This window comes from Phaseolus vulgaris, chromosome 5 (assembly GCF_051622355.1).
Source record: "Phaseolus vulgaris cultivar YP4 chromosome 5, ASM5162235v1, whole genome shotgun sequence".
NCBI classification, from domain to species: domain Eukaryota; kingdom Viridiplantae; phylum Streptophyta; class Magnoliopsida; order Fabales; family Fabaceae; genus Phaseolus; species Phaseolus vulgaris.
The window spans coordinates 29,323,545-29,344,217 of NC_143502.1; the positions used below are offsets into that span (position 1 = coordinate 29,323,545).

The window sequence follows — 20,673 nt, forward strand, 5'->3', positions numbered from 1 at the left end:
TGAATCTATTTAAAAATTACAAAGAGAATAAATTTTATTTTAGTAAAAATAAAAGACAAATAAGTATTTATTTCAAAACTAAAAAAATTGTAAATGTCTAATTAGTATATAGTAAACTGAAATTTCCCAGTAAAGATGCCTAGTGATGATGTGATTTCCAGACTGGTCATCAGGTTAAAAAAAAATTGAATTTCTCCTACTCGAACAACGCCGATATTGTTGTTCTACACAAATTTAAATTTATAAACATTATATGAATCTATTTCAGTAGAGATAAAGTGGTCTTCTAATTAATCTCAGCATACAAAAAAAATGTATCAAAGAATTAGGGACAGAAATTATGATGGATTTGTCAATGGAATTGAGCATACATATAGTATCTAGCCTTTTCATATGTACATTTATATTTTCATAAAAAAAATATCAGTTTCTTGCACCCCTCTCTCCCTATGTACAAACTTACTCATACACATATACCTTCTCTCTCTCACACACACATGTATTATCTTCAACATCTATAGTAGTAGCAAACTTGTCGAAAAGCACCAAACATGCTCTCGCCCCTCTTGTCAGCATTATGTAAATCAGTGGCGTTAACACAGGCACTTAAAGCCCAAGCTTATCCTTAATTTCCTAAAAGTGTGAAAATGGCTGGTGTCTAACTCTTCGATCAGAGAAAAAAATACCTACACACATAAAAGACAAATGTTTTCAATAAGAATGGAACATGCATCATAATGAAGGTGGTAAACCCTGAAAATCTTTCCACAACCTACTTACAATACTTCAAGGTCCAAACACAACATAGCTGTTTGAAATAGTTTCAGACTTACACAAACTAAAACAATAACTCAACATAACCAGCCATGTTTCTTGTATCATTGAATTATACAAATAAAGTGAAAAGGAAGTCAGAGCCAACCTTATCATAAAGAACTTCCATAACTTGCTCATCATTTTGGAACTTATCCAGCAGATTGCACAATTTCACCGCAGAACTGACACAAAAGACAATGAACATAAGGTAAATTGCAGAGTATATTTAGTTCATAGAAATTTAATAAAGTGAAGGAAAAGAAGGAAAACCTTAAATGCTTATTCCAAATAGAATACAATCCTGCAACAAACATCATTTCAATTGTCTGTATCATCTAATTTCTCAAGTAGAAGGAAGCAACCTATCAACTCACCTCGGAATGAGTGTGCTCCTGGGAATGTCCAATGGCTTGATTATGAAGACTTGCAAGTTAAAAATTATATAAATTACTGATGTATATTCAAAACCGTACAATGAGACTCAATGTCTTTTGCCACCAGATATTTCCAGCTTGCTTTATTTCCTCATAACAAGAGCCTCAGACGAGAACAGCCTTGACTTGGTTCAAGTTCATCCACTGTATCAATGGATCTAAGATCACATGTGTTAGATATTATTAGATATAATTAGATATTATTAGATATAATTAGATATTATTTGATATTATGAGATATTATAGATATTGTTAGATATCTCATATTTATGTAATGGGCTTAGCCCATATGTTTCTTTTTCCTATATAAACATAACCCTATGTGTTCAATATACACAAGGGATTTACCCTATTCTTTCTTTTCCTTTAATATGGTATCAGAGCATAAGGTTAGGGTTTAGGGTTCAATTTTTATTGGTGAATCCACTATTCACTGGAATTTTCCAGCCACCACCCCCACTGTCTCGTCGGACCTTCGCCGGACCTTCGCCGGACCTTCACCGGACCTTCGCCGGACCTCCGCCGGACCTTCACCGGACCTTCGCCGGACCTTCGCCGGAGACGCTGCCGGAATCGCTGTCGGAGCCTTCATCTTTGTTGCTCCCGCCAATTAACCGGTGACTGGATTTGTCCTTATCTTTTATGGCTTCTTCCGCTTCCGCTGCCACTATGGCTTCTTCTTCAGTCATTATGCCGGATTCATCTATTTATACTAATTACGTCAATGTTCATCTTTCCATTGACAAATTGGATGAAACCAATTATGACACTTGGGCATCAGATATTAAATTATGGCTTAAGAGTCAAGGTTATGTTGATCATCTTACTCATCCTACTCTTCCTGAAAATGAGGTTGTTCGTTGGTCGAAAATTGATGCTCAATTATGCATTGTTATCAAATCGACCATTCATTCATCTTTAAAACAAATTTTTCGTACCTATGAAACATGTTCAGAAGTTTGGGAACAAGCAAAATTATTATACACCAATGATACTCAACGTCTTTATGGTGTGTGTCAAAATCTTCTCACAATTGTTGCTCCCAAACGTCTTGATGGTACAATGGCAGAATATCTAGGTAAACTTCATGCTCTTCTTCATGATTTTAATGAGTTATTACCTCCTGCCTCTACTCCTTCTCAAGAACTAGAACAAAGATCCAAGTTCTTCATGTTATTGGGTTTACATGGTCTTCCTGATGATTATTCTCACGTTCGTGATCAAATTTTGGGATCTCCTATTGTGCCCAATTTTACTTCCACTTGTTCTACCCTTTTGCGCGTGCCAGGTAAACACACCGCTGATATAACGTCTCATGTTGATGACTCTTCTGCTTTAGTATCTCAGCATAATGATCGTACTCGCCCTCACAAGCCGGGCAAAGGGCGTCACAAGTGTGACCATTGTGGCAAACTTGGCCACAAAATTGACAGATGTTATGCCTTACATGGTCGTCCTCCTAGATCTGTTGCGGTTGCTCAAATTGCCCCTGTGCAACCTTCTACCATGGACCATACTTCAATTGATACCCCAAGCCAGCCTGCTATTTTCAATGAATTTCTTAAATGGTATGAGGATCGTCAGAACCCTAGTTCCACGGCTTCTGTTGCACATTCAGGTACATCTTTTGTTGGCCTCACTCACTCCACTTCCCATGGCCCTTGGGTTCTAGATTCAGGTGCCACTGATCACATTACTGGTAATAAATCTTTTTTCTCTTCCCTATCTACTACGGGTTATTTACCTTCAGTTACCATGGCCAATGGATATAAGGTACCATCACATGGTGTTGGTACTATTAATCTTTTTTCATCTTTATCTATTGATAATGTTCTTTATGTCCCTGGGTCTCCATTTAACTTATTATCCATTAGTCGTCTCACTCGTTCCCTTGACTGTGTTATTTCTTTTACCAAAGATTCTGTTACTTTACAGGACCGGAGTTCGGGACGGATGATTGGCACCAGATGTGAGTCTCATGGACTTTATCAACTACAGATCTCTGCACATGTTGGCGCAATTATGGATTCTCCATCTCTCATTCATGCTCGGTTGGGTCATCCTAGTCTTGCCAAGATGCAACAGCTTGTTCCAAGTTTGTCTAATGTGTCTACTTTATCGTGTGAGTCGTGTCAGTTAGGGAAACACATTCGTAGTTCTTTTCCTCGTAGTGTCTCACAACGTGCTTCATCTCCTTTTGCCTTAGTTCACTCTGACATTTGGGGACCAAGTCGTATTAAGTCTAATTTAGGATTTCAGTATTTTGTTACTTTTATTGATGATTATTCAAGATGTACTTGGGTATTTTTAATGAAAAACCGTTCTGAGTTGTTTTCTATATTTCAAATATTTTACAATGAAATTAAAAATCAATTTGGAATTTCCATCCGAATTTTGCGCAGTGATAATGGACGTGAGTATCTTTCTCATCCTTTTAAAAATTTTATGGCTTCTCATGGTATTCTTCATCAAACTTCATGTGCTTATACACCTCAACAAAATGGGGTAGCTGAGCGCAAGAATAGACATCTTGTTGAAACAACTCGTACTATTTTAATCCATGGTGATGTTCCTCAGCGTTTTTGGGGTGATGCTGTTCTTAGTGCATGTTATCTCATTAATCGCATGCCATCTTCAGTTTTAGATAACAAAATTCCTCATTCTATTTTATTTCCACATGACCCTCTCCACTCTTTACCTCCCAAAGTTTTTGGGTCCACATGTTTTGTTCATAATTTTAGTCCTGGTCTTGATAAATTATCTCCTAAGTCACACAAATGTGTCTTTTTAGGGTTCACTAGATCACAAAAAGGATATAAATGTTTCTCACCGTCTTTAAACCGTTATTTTATTTCAGCAGATGTCACCTTCAGTGAATCTTCCCTTTACTTTAAGTCTTGTCCTTCTCCTTCAATTTCTTCATCTAATCAAGTAAATATTCCTCTTGTTGTGCCTAGTGCACCTAACAATTCACCACCGCCGCCAACTCTTCAGGTGTATAGTCGTCGTCAACCGTCTCATCGTCCATCAGCAGACTCTATTCTGGTGCCAACACCTCATCCCCCTCCGGCTCCTATAGTTGAACCTCCGACTGTTGAACCTGATCTTCCTATTGCTATCCGTAAAGGTATACGTTCTACTCGTAATCCCTCTCCACATTATACTGCTTTGAGTTACCATAGACTATCTCAACCCTTTTATACCTGCCTTTCGTCTATTTCTTCTGTATCCATTCCAAAATCTGTAGGTGATGCCTTAGCCCATCCTGGTTGGCGTCAGGCCATGCTTGATGAAATGAATGCGCTTCAGAATAATGGAACTTGGGAACTTGTTCCTTTACCATCTAGGAAATCTGTTGTTGGTTGCAGGTGGATTTTTGCTATCAAAGTTGGTCCTGATGGTACTATTGATCGTCTCAAAGCTCGTCTTGTGGCTAAGGGTTATACCCAAATTTTTGGTTTAGACTATGGTGATACTTTTTCTCCAGTAGCAAAGATGGCCTCTGTTCGCTTATTCATAGCTATGGCTGCTCTTCAACAATGGCCTCTTTATCAACTGGATGTTAAAAATGCTTTTCTTAATGGGGATTTGCAGGAAGAAATTTATATGGAGCAACCTCCCAGTTTTGTTGCTCAGGGGGAGTCTTCTGGATTGGTATGTCGTCTTCGCAAATCCTTATATGGCCTCAAGCAGTCTCCTAGGGCTTGGTTTGGAAAATTTAGCAATGTTGTTCAACAATTTGGTATGACTCGCAGTGAAGGCGATCATTCAGTTTTTTATCGTCACTCGAGTGTTGGGTGTATCTATCTTGTAGTATATGTTGATGACATTGTTCTTACAGGCAGTGATCACCATGGCATCTCACAAGTAAAACAACACCTTTGTCAACACTTTCAGACCAAAGATCTTGGCAAACTCAGATATTTCTTGGGGATTGAGGTAGCACAATCCAATACTGGTATTGTTATCTCTCAAAGAAAATACGCATTAGATATTTTGGAGGAAATTGGGTTGATGAATTCGAAATCTGTTGATACTCCCATGGATCCCAACGTCAAGCTTCTACCCAATCAGGGGGAGCCTCTTTCAGATCCTGAGAAGTACAGGAGATTAGTTGGAAGATTGAACTATCTCACTGTTACTCGTCCTGATATTTCCTTTGCAGTCAGTGTGGTGAGTCAATTTCTTAATTCTCCATGTGAAGATCATTGGAATGCAGTCATTCGTATAGTGAAGTACATTAAAGGCTCTCCTGGAAAAGGTTTGTTATATGGTCATAATAACCATACTAAAGTCGTTTGTTATTCAGATGCTGATTGGGCAGGATCTCCATCTGATAGAAGGTCAACTTCTGGTTATTGTGTCTCCATTGGTGATAACTTGATCTCTTGGAAGAGCAAGAAACAAAGTGTTGTGGCAAGATCTAGTGCAGAAGCAGAATATAGAGCTATGGCCTCGGCTACATGTGAGCTTATTTGGCTTAAACAGTTACTTAAAGAATTGCAATTTGGAGAGGTTACTCAAATGACACTGATATGTGATAATCAGGGTGCTCTTCATATTAGCTCAAATCCAGTTTTTCATGAAAGGACAAAACATATTGAGATTGATTGTCATTTCATTCGAGAAAAGATTATATCAGGAGATATCAAGACTGAGTTTGTTAATTCAAATAATCAATTAGCAGATATTTTTACTAAACCCTTACGAGGACCTAGGATTGATTACATTTGTAACAAGCTGGGTACATATGATCTATATGCACCAGCTTGAGGGGGAGTGTTAGATATTATTAGATATAATTAGATATTATTAGATATTATTAGATATAATTAGATATTATTTGATATTATGAGATATTATAGATATTGTTAGATATCTCATATTTATGTAATGGGCTTAGCCCATATGTTTCTTTTTCCTATATAAACATAACCCTATGTGTTCAATATACACAAGGGATTTACCCTATTCTTTCTTTTCCTTTAATAACATGTAATGTTAAAGATTTATAAGATACATAAAATCACAAGCTTTCAACAGATCTGCAGACAACATGTCTTGATTACATAATTCAGTTTATCAAAACTGTATTTATGTAAACCCAAAAATATTGAAGTGTAGCATCACAACATTAGCATAAATAAATAAAAAATTGTATACTTAGAGGAATGCATGAACTTGAAACATAGTGAAGAAAAGATCAATACAAGATGCAATTTCTTTTAAATGGTATTGGTTCTTCTGAAAGGAGGGTATGAATGTATGATCAATATAACTCAATTTTTGTGAAGTCTAAGTTAACATCAGAAGGAACAATGGAAGAAATAACCGAACTTTTGGAGACATGTTGGATTAAAGATCATAAAATGGTCAAAACGGAATAAATGAATTTCCTCTTGATTCAGATAGATATGTAAGAATCTATTATATGGCTATTAAACATAACTTTCACTATATCGGCTTCAGTTTTAGAGTTTCTAACCAGGTAGCTGAAACTCTATGAATCCAGCTTTATATTATCAGCACATGGCATGTGCTCAACTACCCTCACCCCATCACTAATGTTTTCCGGCAAAATAGTGTAAAAGGGTGAGAAAAAATTTATTGTTTGAAGTGAGAAGTTGATTTAAATACACCTTAAAAGGTAAAAATATTAAAGAATAGAGTCTTGTTCATCATTGTGGCAATAAAACTATCTGCATTATCAACAGCAATATTCCAATCAAGAGAAAACATTCACATGATTTTTGTTACACTGCAAAACATACTGAAGCCAATAAATTACTTCAATACCTTGCCTGATCCCTAAAAATACAAGAATTTAATGGCTACAATTTCTAGATTTGGTGAACATGGTGAGAACTTCCTTCATCTACAAGCCTGGGAGTGGCCTTGTTCAAGGATTTCTATAATCTATATAACTAAATAAAAAGAGCCATGAAAAAAAATATGACAACTAAGCATGGCCTTAACTAACATCGTCCAAGATTAACCACCAAAAATAAATAAATCAAAGAAATAAAAAACAAATTGCCAAAATCTGGTTGCTTTGAATCTAAGTGCCTTGGGCATTTTAAGGGCAATACAAATGATTTTGGTTCAGTTTAACAACAAAATGATTTCAGAGTATTATTGACTGGTCCACAAATAGAAAAAAAAATGTAAGAGTAAATCCTAACACGAATATTGTAGACAATTTCATAAATCCTTTTATGAAAGTGAACTTTAAGCCTAACTCAAACAGTTTGTAAGGTGAGGTTTGCACCCACTTATATTATAATTTGGTCATTTCTTTAGTCGATATGAGATCTCCAACATATTCCCTTATGCCAAAGACTAGACATCTTGAGTGTGAGACTAGACATTTGTATATAGTTCGATAGTGTCCCAAATCCTGATAGTGGGTGACAGAATATGCTCAATAAACCTTGCTAAAATAGATCCTTGATATTCTCTAATATCATATTAAGAAAGTGACTTTAAACCTAATTTAACTTTACAAAATCAACTTCTAAGGTGAGGTTTGCATTTACTTATATATTAAAATTTGGTCATATCCTTAGTTGATATGAAATTTCCAATAAATCCATTAATTATCGTTGCATAATCAGGAGAATTATGTTATAATTAAGTGCAGATTCCATTCTATATTTATTAGGACAAATTTGTTAGTGATTTGGTTTTATTTGATTTGTAAAGCTTTAAACACCCATTATTTCTGGCTTTCATTACCTATTATTTCTTTCCTTAATTAGGTTGTAAAACAGTCTATAAATAGAGACTGTAATCACATTTGTAAAATATCTCAGAAATATATTTCATCTATTTCTTTCAACTTGGTAAATCTGGGAGACTCTGCTTCTGCAATATTTTTTTAGCAACCTTCAACCCTAAACCCTAAACCCTAAACCCTAGTAATCATTTCCTTGACAGCCTTCATTGTTGCAATTTTTTTTTTTTTTGGACAGCTTTAATTGCTGCAACTTTTTATTTTCCTTATCTTTTCTCCTTTGACCACCACCACCACCTTGCACCATTGACCATTATTTCCACCACCATTGACCGCCGCCAACCACCACCGACCGCCGTCGCCGCCTCTCGCCAGAACTGCCACCGCTCGCCGGAAACTGCCACCGGCCGCTGGAAACCACCATCGGAAATTTTTCCAACGGATTTTTGTGTGCATAGGATCAAATTTTGCCAATCTGAAAAACTCAGTTGGATTTGAGCTCTCATGGACTCCCTTAGTAAGCCATCTAGTTATTGTTCCTTCACTATGAGTGGTAAGAGTTCTAGTTTTTTATCCTTTGATGCTTCTAGTACTGAAAATATTTGGATTATAGACTCTGGTGCTACTGATCATATGACACCTCATTCCTCTTCTTTTTCATCCTACACTGCTTTATCTGGTAACCCATATATTACTGTTGCTAATGGTTCCACTACCCCCGTTAATGGTCGTGGTAACATTCACCTTCAACCTTCATTTCCTTTAAAAAACGTATTTCATGTTTCCAAACTATTCAATAACCTCTTGTCTATTCAAAAGATTACCCAAGATTTAAATTGTGCAGTGGTATTTTTCCCTGCCCATTGTGTTTTTCAGGATCTTGCCACGGGGAAGACTATTGGAATTGCTAAAGAGCAGGGTGGGTTATATTATTTACAGCCTAAAGGAAATAAAAAGTGTGCTAGACTACAGGCACACACTTCTAATCTTCAACAAGGTCGTGAATCTTGGTCATCCTCTCAGATATGGCTTCAACACAGATGTCTTGGTCATCCTCCATTTAGTACCCTAAAGTCCTTATTTCCTCTTTTATTTACAAAAGTGTCTGCTGAGTCATTTCATTGTGATGTTTGTCAGTTTGCTAAACACCATCAGACAACTTTTCCTCCCAATGGTAATAAAAGTTCTAAACCTTTTGATCTTATTCATTCAGATGTATGGGGACCTTCACCTATTCCTAATATCTCGGGTGCAAAATGGTTTGACTCATTTATTGATGATTGTACTCGGATTACCTGGATATTCCTCATGAAAGATAAGTCTGAAGTTTTTCACCTGTTTGTAACTTTTTACAGAATGATTCAAACACAATTTGAAAGTTCAATTAAGAGATTGCGTTCTGATAATGGAAGAGAATATGTGAACCAAAACCTTTCCAAGTTCCTTCAGGAAAATGGAGTTGTTCATGAATTAACCTGGGTGGACACTCCTCAACAAAATGGGGTTGCTAAAAGGAAAAATCGTCATCTCCTTGAGGTTCCTCGAGTCTTACTTTTTCAAACATCTGTTCCTAGATCTTACTGGGGGAAGCAGTCCTGACTGCCACTTATTTGATTAATAGATTACCCTCTCGGGTTCTAGAGGGTGTTACTCCTATTCAGCTTATGACCACATTCTATCCTTCTATTCCCATGTTGAATAGTTTTCAGAATCGTGTCTTTGGTTGTCCTGCTTTTGTCCATGTTCATAGTCCTTATCAGGGTAAGTTAGATCCTCGCGCCATCAAATGTGTCTTCATCGATTATGCCCCCAACAAAAAGGGTACAAATGTTATCATCCTCAAAGTCATAAAGTTTATATTTCCAAAGATGTCACCTTCCATGAAACAGAGTCTTTCTTTCCTAGCTCTCAGCTTCAGGGGGAGAGTATTCAAGAAGCTGAGGACCTTGAGTTGCCACATTTTCCTTTGTTATAGGATTTCGTTCTTAGGGAGAATGAAAAATACCCTATGCCAACATCATTACCAGAGAAGAATAATGAGGACAAATACTTTGGGAAACAATATCAACGAAGGCAACAAGAACCCGTCTTGATCGAACAGCAACTTCAATTGTCCGAACCAGAGGTAAGAACTCATACTTATGAGACTTTTGAGGACACCTTAAATGAAACTAACCTAGATGATTTACCTATTGCCTTGAGAAAAGAAAAAAAGATCTTGTGCCAAATATCCTATATCTCAATTTGTGTCTACAGAAAAACTTTCTCTGCAACACCAGAGTTTTCTTTCAGCTATTGATTCTATTAGAATCCCTACATCAGTACAAGAAGCCTTAAAGGATGAGAACTGGGTTCGAGCCATGAATGAAGAAATAAAGGCATTAGAAAAGAATGAGACTTGGGAGATTGTAGAGAGACCAAATGATAAGAAGGCAGTGGGTTGTCGGTGGATATACACAGTGAAGTATCAGTCTAATGGCACATTGGATCGATATAAGGCAAGGTTGGTTGCAAAAGGGTACACTCAAACCTATGGGATCGATTATGAGGAAACTTTTGCTCCAGTAGCAAAAATGAATACAGTCAGAATTATTCTCTCCTTGGCAACGCACTTTGGTTAGGAGATGCATCAATTTCATGTTAAGAATGCCTTCTTGCATGGAAGCTTGGAGGAAGAAGTATGCATGGAGATTCCACCTGGTTATGGTAATGTTAATGAAGAAAATAAGGTGTGCAGACTTAAGAAGGCCCTGTATGGTCTTAAACAATCACCTCGTGCTTGGTTTGGAAGGTTTACTCAAGCTATAGTATCTTTGGAGTATCGACAAAGCCAAGGTGACCATACTCTGTTTATAAAACATTCTCAGAATGGTAAACTCACTCTACTTTTGATCTATGTAGATGATATGATTATTACAGGTGATGATGAGATTGAAAAACAAAATTTGAAGGAGAGACTAGCTGCTCAATTTGAGATGAAGGATCTTGGAAAGCTGAAGTACTTCCTTGGAATAGAGGTTGCTTACTCGAGATAGGGCATCTTTATTTCTCAAAGGAAATACATCCTTGATCTTCTCAAAGAGACTGGTAAGTTGGGTTGTAAGACCACTGGAGTGCCAATAGAGCAAAATCATAGGATTGAGAATGATGAGGAAAACCCAAAAGTGGAGAAGACACAATATCGAAGACTTGTGGGAAAACTCATTTATCTATCACACACTAGGCCAGACATAGCCTATGCAGTTAGTGTGGTCAGCCAATTTATGCATGATCCAAGGGAAAGACACTCGCAGCCAGTAGATAGAATTCTTCAGTACTTAAAAGCCTCTCCAGGAAAAGGATTGCTATTCAAAAAGGGGGAAAACTTATCCATGAAAGTATATATTGATGCTGACTATGCAAGATCGATTGTTGATAGGAGATCCACCACAGGCTACTGCATGTTCTTGGGTGGAAATCTGGTGACATGGAGGAGCAAGAAGCAAAATGTAGTTGCAAGATCAAGTGTAGAGGTAGAATTTAGAGCCATGGCTCAAGGGGTGTGTGAATTCTTATGGATGAAGATTATACTTGATGACCTAAAAATAAAATATGAAGCTCCTATGGGCTTGGCGTGTGATAATAAGTCCGCTATCAGTATTGCACATAATCCGGTTCAACATGATCGAACAAAGCACGTAGAGATAGACCGACACTTTATTAAAGAGAAGTTGGATGATGGTCTTATAGCCACTGAGTACATCCCTTCAAGACTCTAATTGGCAGATATTTTACTAAGGGACTTCCCACAACAATTCGAAGATCTTACTTGCAAGTTGGGAATGATAGATATACATTCACCAACTTGAGGGGGAGTGTTACATAATCAGGAGAATTATGTTATAATTAAGTGCTTATTCCATTCTATATTTATTAGGACAAATTTGTTAGTGATTTGATTTGTCCAGCTTTAAACACCCATTAATTATTGGTTATTACTTTAATTAAATTAAATGTAAAATTTAAGCAACTAAAAGTTATAATTTTATAAATTTGTATAAACCATTCCATGTATTGCATTAGTAACATGATATTTTGGTATTATAACAGAATTTAACCCTCTTCAAACCTATATCTAATATTTATAAATATGAGCTTGTTTTATTTGTGTGAATGAGACAAATTTCCAAGTTGTATTATTTTTTAGCCATCTAGACATGCATGTATAGAGTCCATTTGATCTGTCAAAGGCAGCAAAAAATTTCAAGAAATCATATTTTAAGTTCTAGCAAACCATTCCAAACTCATTAAAGAGACAGTTAAAAGTATACAAGAGTAGAAATAGAGACATCCTCAGTAACCAGAACAACACCTCTCGAAAACATTTGTACATCCAAGTTGTTGGCTTCAAATTTAATTCCTCTAAATCATCAAGCATCTTATACGCACCTTCAACCTGCATTATGAAACCAAAAAAGAAGTTTGATGAAAGGATTATGTCCATATTAATCAACCAAGTTACTATTATTATCTTTGTTGTCAAAATCGGACTAGACGTTCAACAAAATACTGGCCTATGCTTAGTCGATTAGAACCACAAAACTTATCTTCTATTGAATGGTCCAAAATCCGATGAACCAGTTCAAAGAAGGTCTACAGTTTTTTTTAAAAGATATTTTTTTATGATATTTTGATTTTCTTCCCTTACAAAAATGAGTATGTCATTTTCTTTTAGAGAAACTAGTCGTTTTTAAAGAATATTATGTAACCTTAAACCTAAATAGTATGATTTTATTTTTCTGGGTAATTTGAATGATAAATAGTTAGTTATTTTTAGTTTTTAGTATTATTAAATTATGATATTATACTTTTCGAATGTTATTTTATATATTATTTAATTATTTGTATCATTTAATTAATACTAGCTTAACCAGTGAACACTGAACCGATTCAATGACCAATCTAGTTTTCAAAACATAGATCATGATAGATGTTTAGCACGATGCAGCACAATTAGTAAGACTGGAGAACAGAAGCATGTAAATGAAATCTGTACAACTTACATCTTTCATCTTCAAGAACAAGTTTATCATAGATCTGAATGTTTCATCATTTGATTCCAAATTGTAGCGACATATGGTAAAGAAGATTTGATGGACCTTTAATTAAGAATATACAGATGAAAAAACAAACATTACATAGCAGAACAGTAAAATATGTTAGATGACATAGGATAGAAGGCCTCAAACAACTAGTAGAAAGGCCATTTCAGCATATACTCATGAAATATTGATTGAAATTCTGCCTATATTACTTGTTCTTTATGCTTGAAATATAATGAAAAATTAAAAGCACACAAATAGAGAAAGGAAACATAAATATGTAATCCTAACTGATTATGCTTCTCTTGTGCCCCTGAAAAAATGCCATCATTGTCCCAAAGGTGAAGGCGGTTGTTTTTTAGTAGAAACGCTTAGACTAAAGTTAACTGAAAGATGAACTGATCAATTCTAAGCAACCTCTGTTAGAAATGTACCGCCAATAAGGATAAAATATATGAAATTTAACACTAAATAATGCAGCAGAACAACCACAAAATGCTTCCTTATAACTGAGCTTTCAGCTAGTTAAAGACAAAACATTGTCTCACTTAATATATTATTTTTATAAAACTCATATTAGGCATCACCATGAAACCTAACATCTTCCACTTAATATATTTGCTCTTGTGTTAATTGATCCCTTGACATGGTGACATTTGTGGCCAGAAGTAACGATTTTAATTTGTAAATCTCAAATTAAATTTTAGTATAAGTTAGTGATGACCTTATACTTCATATTTTCTTCAAAGCACAGGACTTCCATTTGACGGGTGTATAACAAATAAAATCATTATTTTTATTTTAAAAAATTAAGATCATCCTTGGATATTCACCAAATAGTGATACTATTAACTTGCAAGTCAAACAGTTCACAAGCAGTAATTAATTCAAGATCGTAAGCTTGACGTAAAGACCATATCATGTGGAGAGAAGATATGAGCGCGTTAGGACACATTATGACCAATGAAGAAACAAAGGAGTAATTATATGGAAGATTGGTCATACCAAATTATATTCAGATGTTTCGTCACAAATTTGTAATATCGAGTGTAACACGTCAGTTGATAGAGTTAGGCCTGCTTCACACATTTCTTTGACAATATCAAGTGCTACATGCACCTGCATTACAAACCAACAAGAATTCATCTTAAATGCAAACTCTAAGCTGTTAATGGAGTGATTGGAAAATCCTCAATTATAAATGTGTGTTTGTGTGTGTTGACTATTGAAGCCCATTGCTAACACTTGATTTCAGGGACTTGAGTATTATGGAGTACCCATGATCCCCATCAAATGGTATGGAAAGTTCCATAGTCGGTTCTCCTCTTAACAACTAGCTTTTAAAGGAGGGTTTCCCAAGTGCTTGGGTGCTTTTCTCCTCCTATCATGGCAATCTAGCTCTTTTAAGTGTAAAGATAAGTAAATGATTTTTATTTAAAAGTGGAAGATTAGCAAATGATTAATTGAGAAGAAAATATCATTTTATTGGTGAGTGTCACTAAAGTGCAGGCAAGATTCATGAGAAGGGTGCAAATTATGAAGAGAGCAGAATGGTTTCTGTTATTCTATGTAGCAAGTGATCATCACAAGTATAATTATGAAGAGAAAACCAAATGTCTGTTCAGTTGACAAGAAATCTAGGCCTAGTGTCACGCCATTTACTGTGAAAGCCTACAAAGATTTTGAAGAAAGAAAAGTTCCCATATCAGGGTAGTCTGGGTAAGATTAAATAGAAAAACAAGAATGTTTCATGAATGCAATCCCAAATATTGGTTAGGACAAGTCAAGCGTAGCTTATGAGAGGCAGGGTGAGGAAAGTGCCCTGGACTACGATTGTTTGTTTCTTTAGTTATAGTATATAATATATGCCAGTTGTTGCAGATAGGATGGAGTGTTGCAGAAACCTTTCTATGGACTGTAGGAATATCAAAAACATCATTCTCCAGTCAAGTAAATTTCAAATGACCAGCCTCTCCAGCAATTAAATAAAAACATGAACATCATGGATAAAGATTATAGTGCATGGCAGGCTTAAAGGTGAGGAAATTATGGTGATATGCAAAGTGACAAAACATATCACAGCTTTCATATGAAGATATAGGACTAAGGAAGTCAGGAATCTATGAGCAGAGAGCAAATGGTAGACAATATCTCTCTTTTTTCCTTTTCCTTTTCGTTTGACTTACTTTCAGTGTACATTAGTAACCCTTCTAATGATTTTCGGATATCAGTGGACAGGACAAGTCATTGGTATAAGATCTTCAAGTTTTTTTATCAACAACAAAGGAATATATTAGTTACAGCACAAAAAAGAACCAGTAAAGTCATTATGGTGACAAAAAAACTTAATTACTTGTATGCCTAAATACATGTGTTTTCTTTCTATTAAATAAGAATGTATAACTAGCAACGAAGAGAAATTAAATGTGAGTGGGTCCACAAATAAAAATACACACGTTTGTCAATGGTTCAAAATATGTTCTTCCGTAAAGGGTGAGGAAATTGAAAGATGCACATTCACAGTCCTGTCATCTTGCTAGAAGGGACAGTTCTCTTACCATTTTCTTCTGGATTTTTTTCTTCTTCTTATAGAGAAAGTTCTGGTAGTCACTTAGTAATCATTAGAATGCAATAAAGAAAATTGTACCTTGTGCAATGCACAGCTATGTAAAATGATCTTCTGATATGATGAGGATGAAGGTGAAACTTCTAGTCTTTGGTGCAAATCTTTGAACTTCTTTATGACATCCTCAACCTTCAAGAACACCAACAATACATGTGAGAAAACTGACGCAGTACATGCGCAAAGAATTTTCCCCGCATAACAGACAAGTACTATTGAAAATTATCATGTCCAACAACATATATGCAACAAAACAGCTATGAACCTCTCTCCAATATGATCAAATGCTAATATGCTACAATGCACATTTTAGCATACAAGCACAATGAAGCAAGAAACCATTGGCTTTTAAGTTTCAACCACAACAGAGGTATGAGTTTCAACACTTTTTTTATAGAACTGAGACACATTTTAAAGACACCTATTCTATCTGTACCTGATAATTCACCTTAGCGCACTGCAGATGATAACCTCCAAATGCCTCTTTATTTAGTTCAACTTTAATTGAGAATTCAAAATTTATTATCAAGAAAATGCTAATAGAAACTAGAAAACCGAATTTGGTAGTACATCAATCACACTAAAGTGTGAAGTAACATAAAAAACGGGGAAATGGAGACTTAGTTCAAGGATGAAACAAATTGAAAAAAGGCAGAAGTACATAAGAGTATCATGGCATCACAGAAATTATTAGCACCATTTGAAATATTGCTTTACCGATAAATTTGGAATGCTAACAGCATAACAAGCAATGAAGTTTGTAATATTATGTGCTTCATGATCTGCAAAATGTAAGAAAACCTCAGTATGTATATATTCAAGAGAGAAAGATATAAAGGAAGCAATGCCTAATCCCACTATATGACTACAATACTACTTCAAATACAAATGGGTAGAATGTAAGAACAATCTTTAATTAAATACATTTACAACTAGCCAAGAAAAGGAAAGATCCATGCAGTCCAAATTTTGGGCCAGCTAATACATATAAAATTATGTGAAGCAGAATTGGTTGATAGAAAGGTACATATAGCATATACAAATTCTTATTCTTCTTTTTCAAATGCAACTCAGTGCCATGTCTCACGCACATCACCCACGGTGAAAAAATATAAATATCAAATTACCACTATTTTTGAAGTAAAAAAGGAACTTCTCTGCCAGAGGTTCCAGTATTAGTCTTCCTAATGCCTGAAATACAACTGCTACAGATTCAACAGAGGAAAGGTTTTTGATGTCTATGATTTCCAACAGCTTCAAAATCTCCTCTGTCCGTTCACTTTCACAAAGAGCCAACAAATAATTTTCTGCAACATAGGTTAAATAGTAATTTCCTAAAGTGCTATATGAAACAATATTTTCTATAATTATTAGACATCAAAATGCAGAAAAGGTAGCATCATGATAGTAGCACTGTTAATTGCTATGCAGTAGCATAAGACATTCGTATCTGAATATCAAATACAATTAGCCATGTGGATTATGTCACTTCAAACAGCATGGGCTAAATAGTTTCGCCTCAAATGATTCCAAAATTTGCAATAGAAGACATCAATAATGTCTCTGTGTAATGAAATCATCTGCTATAGTTTAAATCCAAAGCTAGACGTTCTTCAGCAGAACATGTTATGGCAAAATAATGCAAGTGGAGAAAAACAGAAAGAAGGTTCTCCTACCTCGTATATGAGATATGTCCTCACTGTCATTCTCTGCAATATAATTACAAATACCCTGAATCTTTTCTTCATTATTAACTCTCAACCACAACAACATTTCATAGTAACCCAGCCTTGAAACTGAACTAGGATTCCCCTCTTTGATAATAACATAGAAAAACTGAAACTCCTCAACCATATGCATATCAATTATATACAAAAGAAGTGGGCGATACGTTTGCTCCTGTAGCTCTAAACCTTGTTCCCTCATTGATTTAAAAAGGTTAAAAACCTTACCCAGCTCTATTGGGATGTCTTCATCATCAGTTTGCCTGGCTTTATCTATGCACATTTCTACCAATGCATTGTACCCTTTCACGTCTGTTTCTCGTCCCAGTTTACCAAACAATTCAAGGGTAGCCTCTGGTCCTAGCATTTTTCCACAGACTTCAACTAACTTCTGAAAACGGTTTTCTTGAGTGACTTCGAAAACATATTTTTGTTTCTTTTTATGAGATTGCTCTTTCCGTTGCAATAATATATTGTTCTGAGAGATGCTCGACAACCACGATAGATTTGGCACTCTTTCAAATTCCTTTGCACCATCAATTTTCTCAGAATCAGGTTGCTTGACTGGCTTACCAGCTGCAATCAGTAACAATAACCCCATAAGATTAACTTTTAAACTATTTTTTTTTTTTGGAAAACTACAGTACAGGGCCTTCATTCAATTACACCTCCCCTCCCACCCCACCCAAAAAAATAAAGACTAAAAAATTAAGGGAAAATGAATTGTAAATAAAAACTAATAGTTAAACCACATAGATTAGACCTACTTCCAACTTCCTCAGTTTTCCTTGTTATCCTAGAGAAAATGGATATATATCTCCGTCATATAATCACAAGGATAGTCAAACTTTCTAATTTAGTTTTAATTTTAACAACTCATTTGAATTATAAGTTCCTCTCACTCCACACAAGCTCTCGTTTCTCACTTGACACCCTTCCTATAAATGTGTGTATTCTCACAGAAGTTTTAACAAACACTTACCATGGAAAATAGAAGAAATATGCTTAAACACCCCGCTAGCCGAATCATCTGCACCAAAACATTAAAAAATAAATAAAGAGATTCTTATAAATCAAATTGTCCAACAATGCAGCACCCTCGGCAATAGTTTCCAACATCAACGTAACGAATTGGATTCTAAAGTATACTAAAACCACTTCGGTCAATGTTGGTGAAGGGAGAGGGCTGTGATTGAAAATACCTGAATCAGAGAGTCGCTTAAGCTTGAGGCTTGAGAGCGTGAAATCTTCTTGAAGTTCCGAAAGGCATAACGAGTTTGAAGAAGAAGATGAAGGTTGAGGTTTGGAAGTGGCGCCTTTGGTGGCTGAACGTGAACGGAACCCGGTGCTTAGATTTCGAACGTAGCGCATTCGCATTGAGTTTACGATCAAATTGAAACGCTACACCTACAAATACATCCTTTTATTCTATGGAAATGGATCCACGCCATAATTTAACCCAGTGTTTCGCAGAGGTACCCCCAAAGTTATTTTCTGTTTAACAAGAAGCTCGTAGCTTATGACTACCTAACTTTTATTGTATAAATAAAATTTATGTATTTAGATAAAAAAAATTGTATTATTATGTAATTTTAAATTTTAATTTTAAAATAATTAAACATTTTATTTTTTTATTTAAATTTTTGAATAAATTATTTTATTTAAATGAGTTGATATAATGATTATTAATTTAATTTATTTTTAAAATCTGATTTTTCAATTTAGACTACTATTTTTTTATAAAGTTTTCATGTTCGGTATCACCATCTAACTTGAGATTTCGGCTATACTACCACCTTAAGTAACAGTCATCTGTCACACACAAAAAGGATTATTAAAAATAAAAGAAAAAAAATACAAAAAGCTATGAAGGATCCATACAAAATTCATATGTTAACAAAAACGGTACATAAGTATACTATACATATTTATAAATAATTCTAAAAACAGACCATAAGAAAACTTATTATACCAATGAGATAATTCTCTATTAATAAATCCTAAATTATCAGTACATGTATTCCTTTCACGAGAAATATGACTAAACCTAAACTTAATTTTACCACACTAATTAAGGCAATATGTCATCAATTAAGCATCTACGGTACATTAGTTATAAATACATTACAATATTTAGACTACTATTACAATTCATATGTTCTTACAATATTTATAATTTTGTATAGAATAGCATTGATTACATTTAATTTATAATGTTAATTTTTTTAATTTAAACTACATAAAAAAAAAAACTGTCAAATATTAAAAATAATATAATGATTAATTGTGTGTATAAAATTAAATTAAATAAATAATAATAGGTAAAGAGAAATTAAAGATAAAAAGAGAATATACTAATATATAAAATATAGTATTAGAAAAAAATTAAATAAGTTATAAAAATAGCTTATAACTTATGAACTAAAAATAATAAAATAAACTATTTGGATGTACTTACCACATACTTTGGTATTGATATTATTAGTTTTATCAAACAAATTCAAAGTCCTCAACACAACTCATGCAATTAAAAAATAGAGAAATGTGTGTGAATTAAAACACCTCTTTGCATCTTATTTAAGCGAGTAAAAAATCATTTTAATCTCTTATGTATTGTGTGGTGTACATAATTTACTATTTTTGGATATTTTTTATAATTGATTTGTGAGAATTTTATGTATTTGATTTAGGTGATTTTAGGATGATTATTTTAAAATTCAAAAAAATAATGTGAAATAAAGAGAAAATAGTATATTTGTAGGAATTGTTTGATAAAATTACTAATTTACCTTTATGTTCTACATTTTATTTGTTTAAATAATTTTATATATTGGATTTTGTAAAAAATTTATAATTGTTATTGAAAATTAATAAATTATAGCTTTTAAGAAATAATTTAGTTTTTTCAACTACATTTGTAACCTACACCAAAAGAGTAATTTTGACATTACACTCTAGAACAAGATTTACCTTAGTTAATTCTATCAAACAACTCAACTCCATTATCTTTTCATTAAATCAAATCACTTCACTTTATTTCTCTCCAAATCAATCATTCACTTTCCACCTTTCCAAACCAAATCAACCCACTTCACTTTCTATTTCATTTTCTCTCAAATTTAAATTAATATTTTTCTTCTGAAAATAACTGTTTCTTCTAGCATTATTTTATTTCACTGATTTAAAATGCAAAACTTATTTTATTAGATTTAGCATTAAAAATTTATCTACCTCCATTTTCAATTTATGTGTCTACTTTTTT

The 20,673-nt window shown here is 34.3% G+C and overlaps 1 protein-coding gene and 1 pseudogene across 13 annotated transcripts; one reads left to right on the plus strand and one right to left on the minus strand.

Moving 5' to 3' along the window:
* Window positions 1–325: 325 nt before the first annotated feature.
* Window positions 326–18,930, minus strand: LOC137835320 (pentatricopeptide repeat-containing protein At4g04790, mitochondrial). Of its 13 annotated transcripts, none has more exons than XR_016520984.1 (13): window positions 18,614–18,930; window positions 18,394–18,441; window positions 17,640–17,987; window positions 16,815–16,994; window positions 16,405–16,469; window positions 15,712–15,819; window positions 14,070–14,183; window positions 13,026–13,121; window positions 12,335–12,418; window positions 1,191–1,408; window positions 1,087–1,117; window positions 923–998; window positions 326–686 (listed from the first exon to the last, which is right to left on the minus strand). XR_016520984.1 is itself a non-coding variant. In XM_090302341.1 (11 exons), exons 1-10 carry the CDS (start codon window positions 18,786–18,788, stop codon window positions 966–968), a joined length of 1,527 nt encoding a protein of 508 aa, XP_090158467.1. In that variant the 5' UTR covers window positions 18,789–18,930; the 3' UTR covers window positions 549–686; window positions 923–965. The 13 variants fall into 13 exon arrangements, 1 of the variants encoding a protein (XP_090158467.1); XR_016520979.1 differs by adding an exon at window positions 17,364–17,396 and having other exon boundaries at window positions 1,087–1,394; XR_016520981.1 differs by lacking the exon at window positions 1,087–1,117 and adding an exon at window positions 17,364–17,396.
* LOC150027556 (uncharacterized) lies at window positions 9,770–10,604 on the plus strand (annotated as a pseudogene).
* Window positions 18,931–20,673: the final 1,743 nt, after the last annotated feature.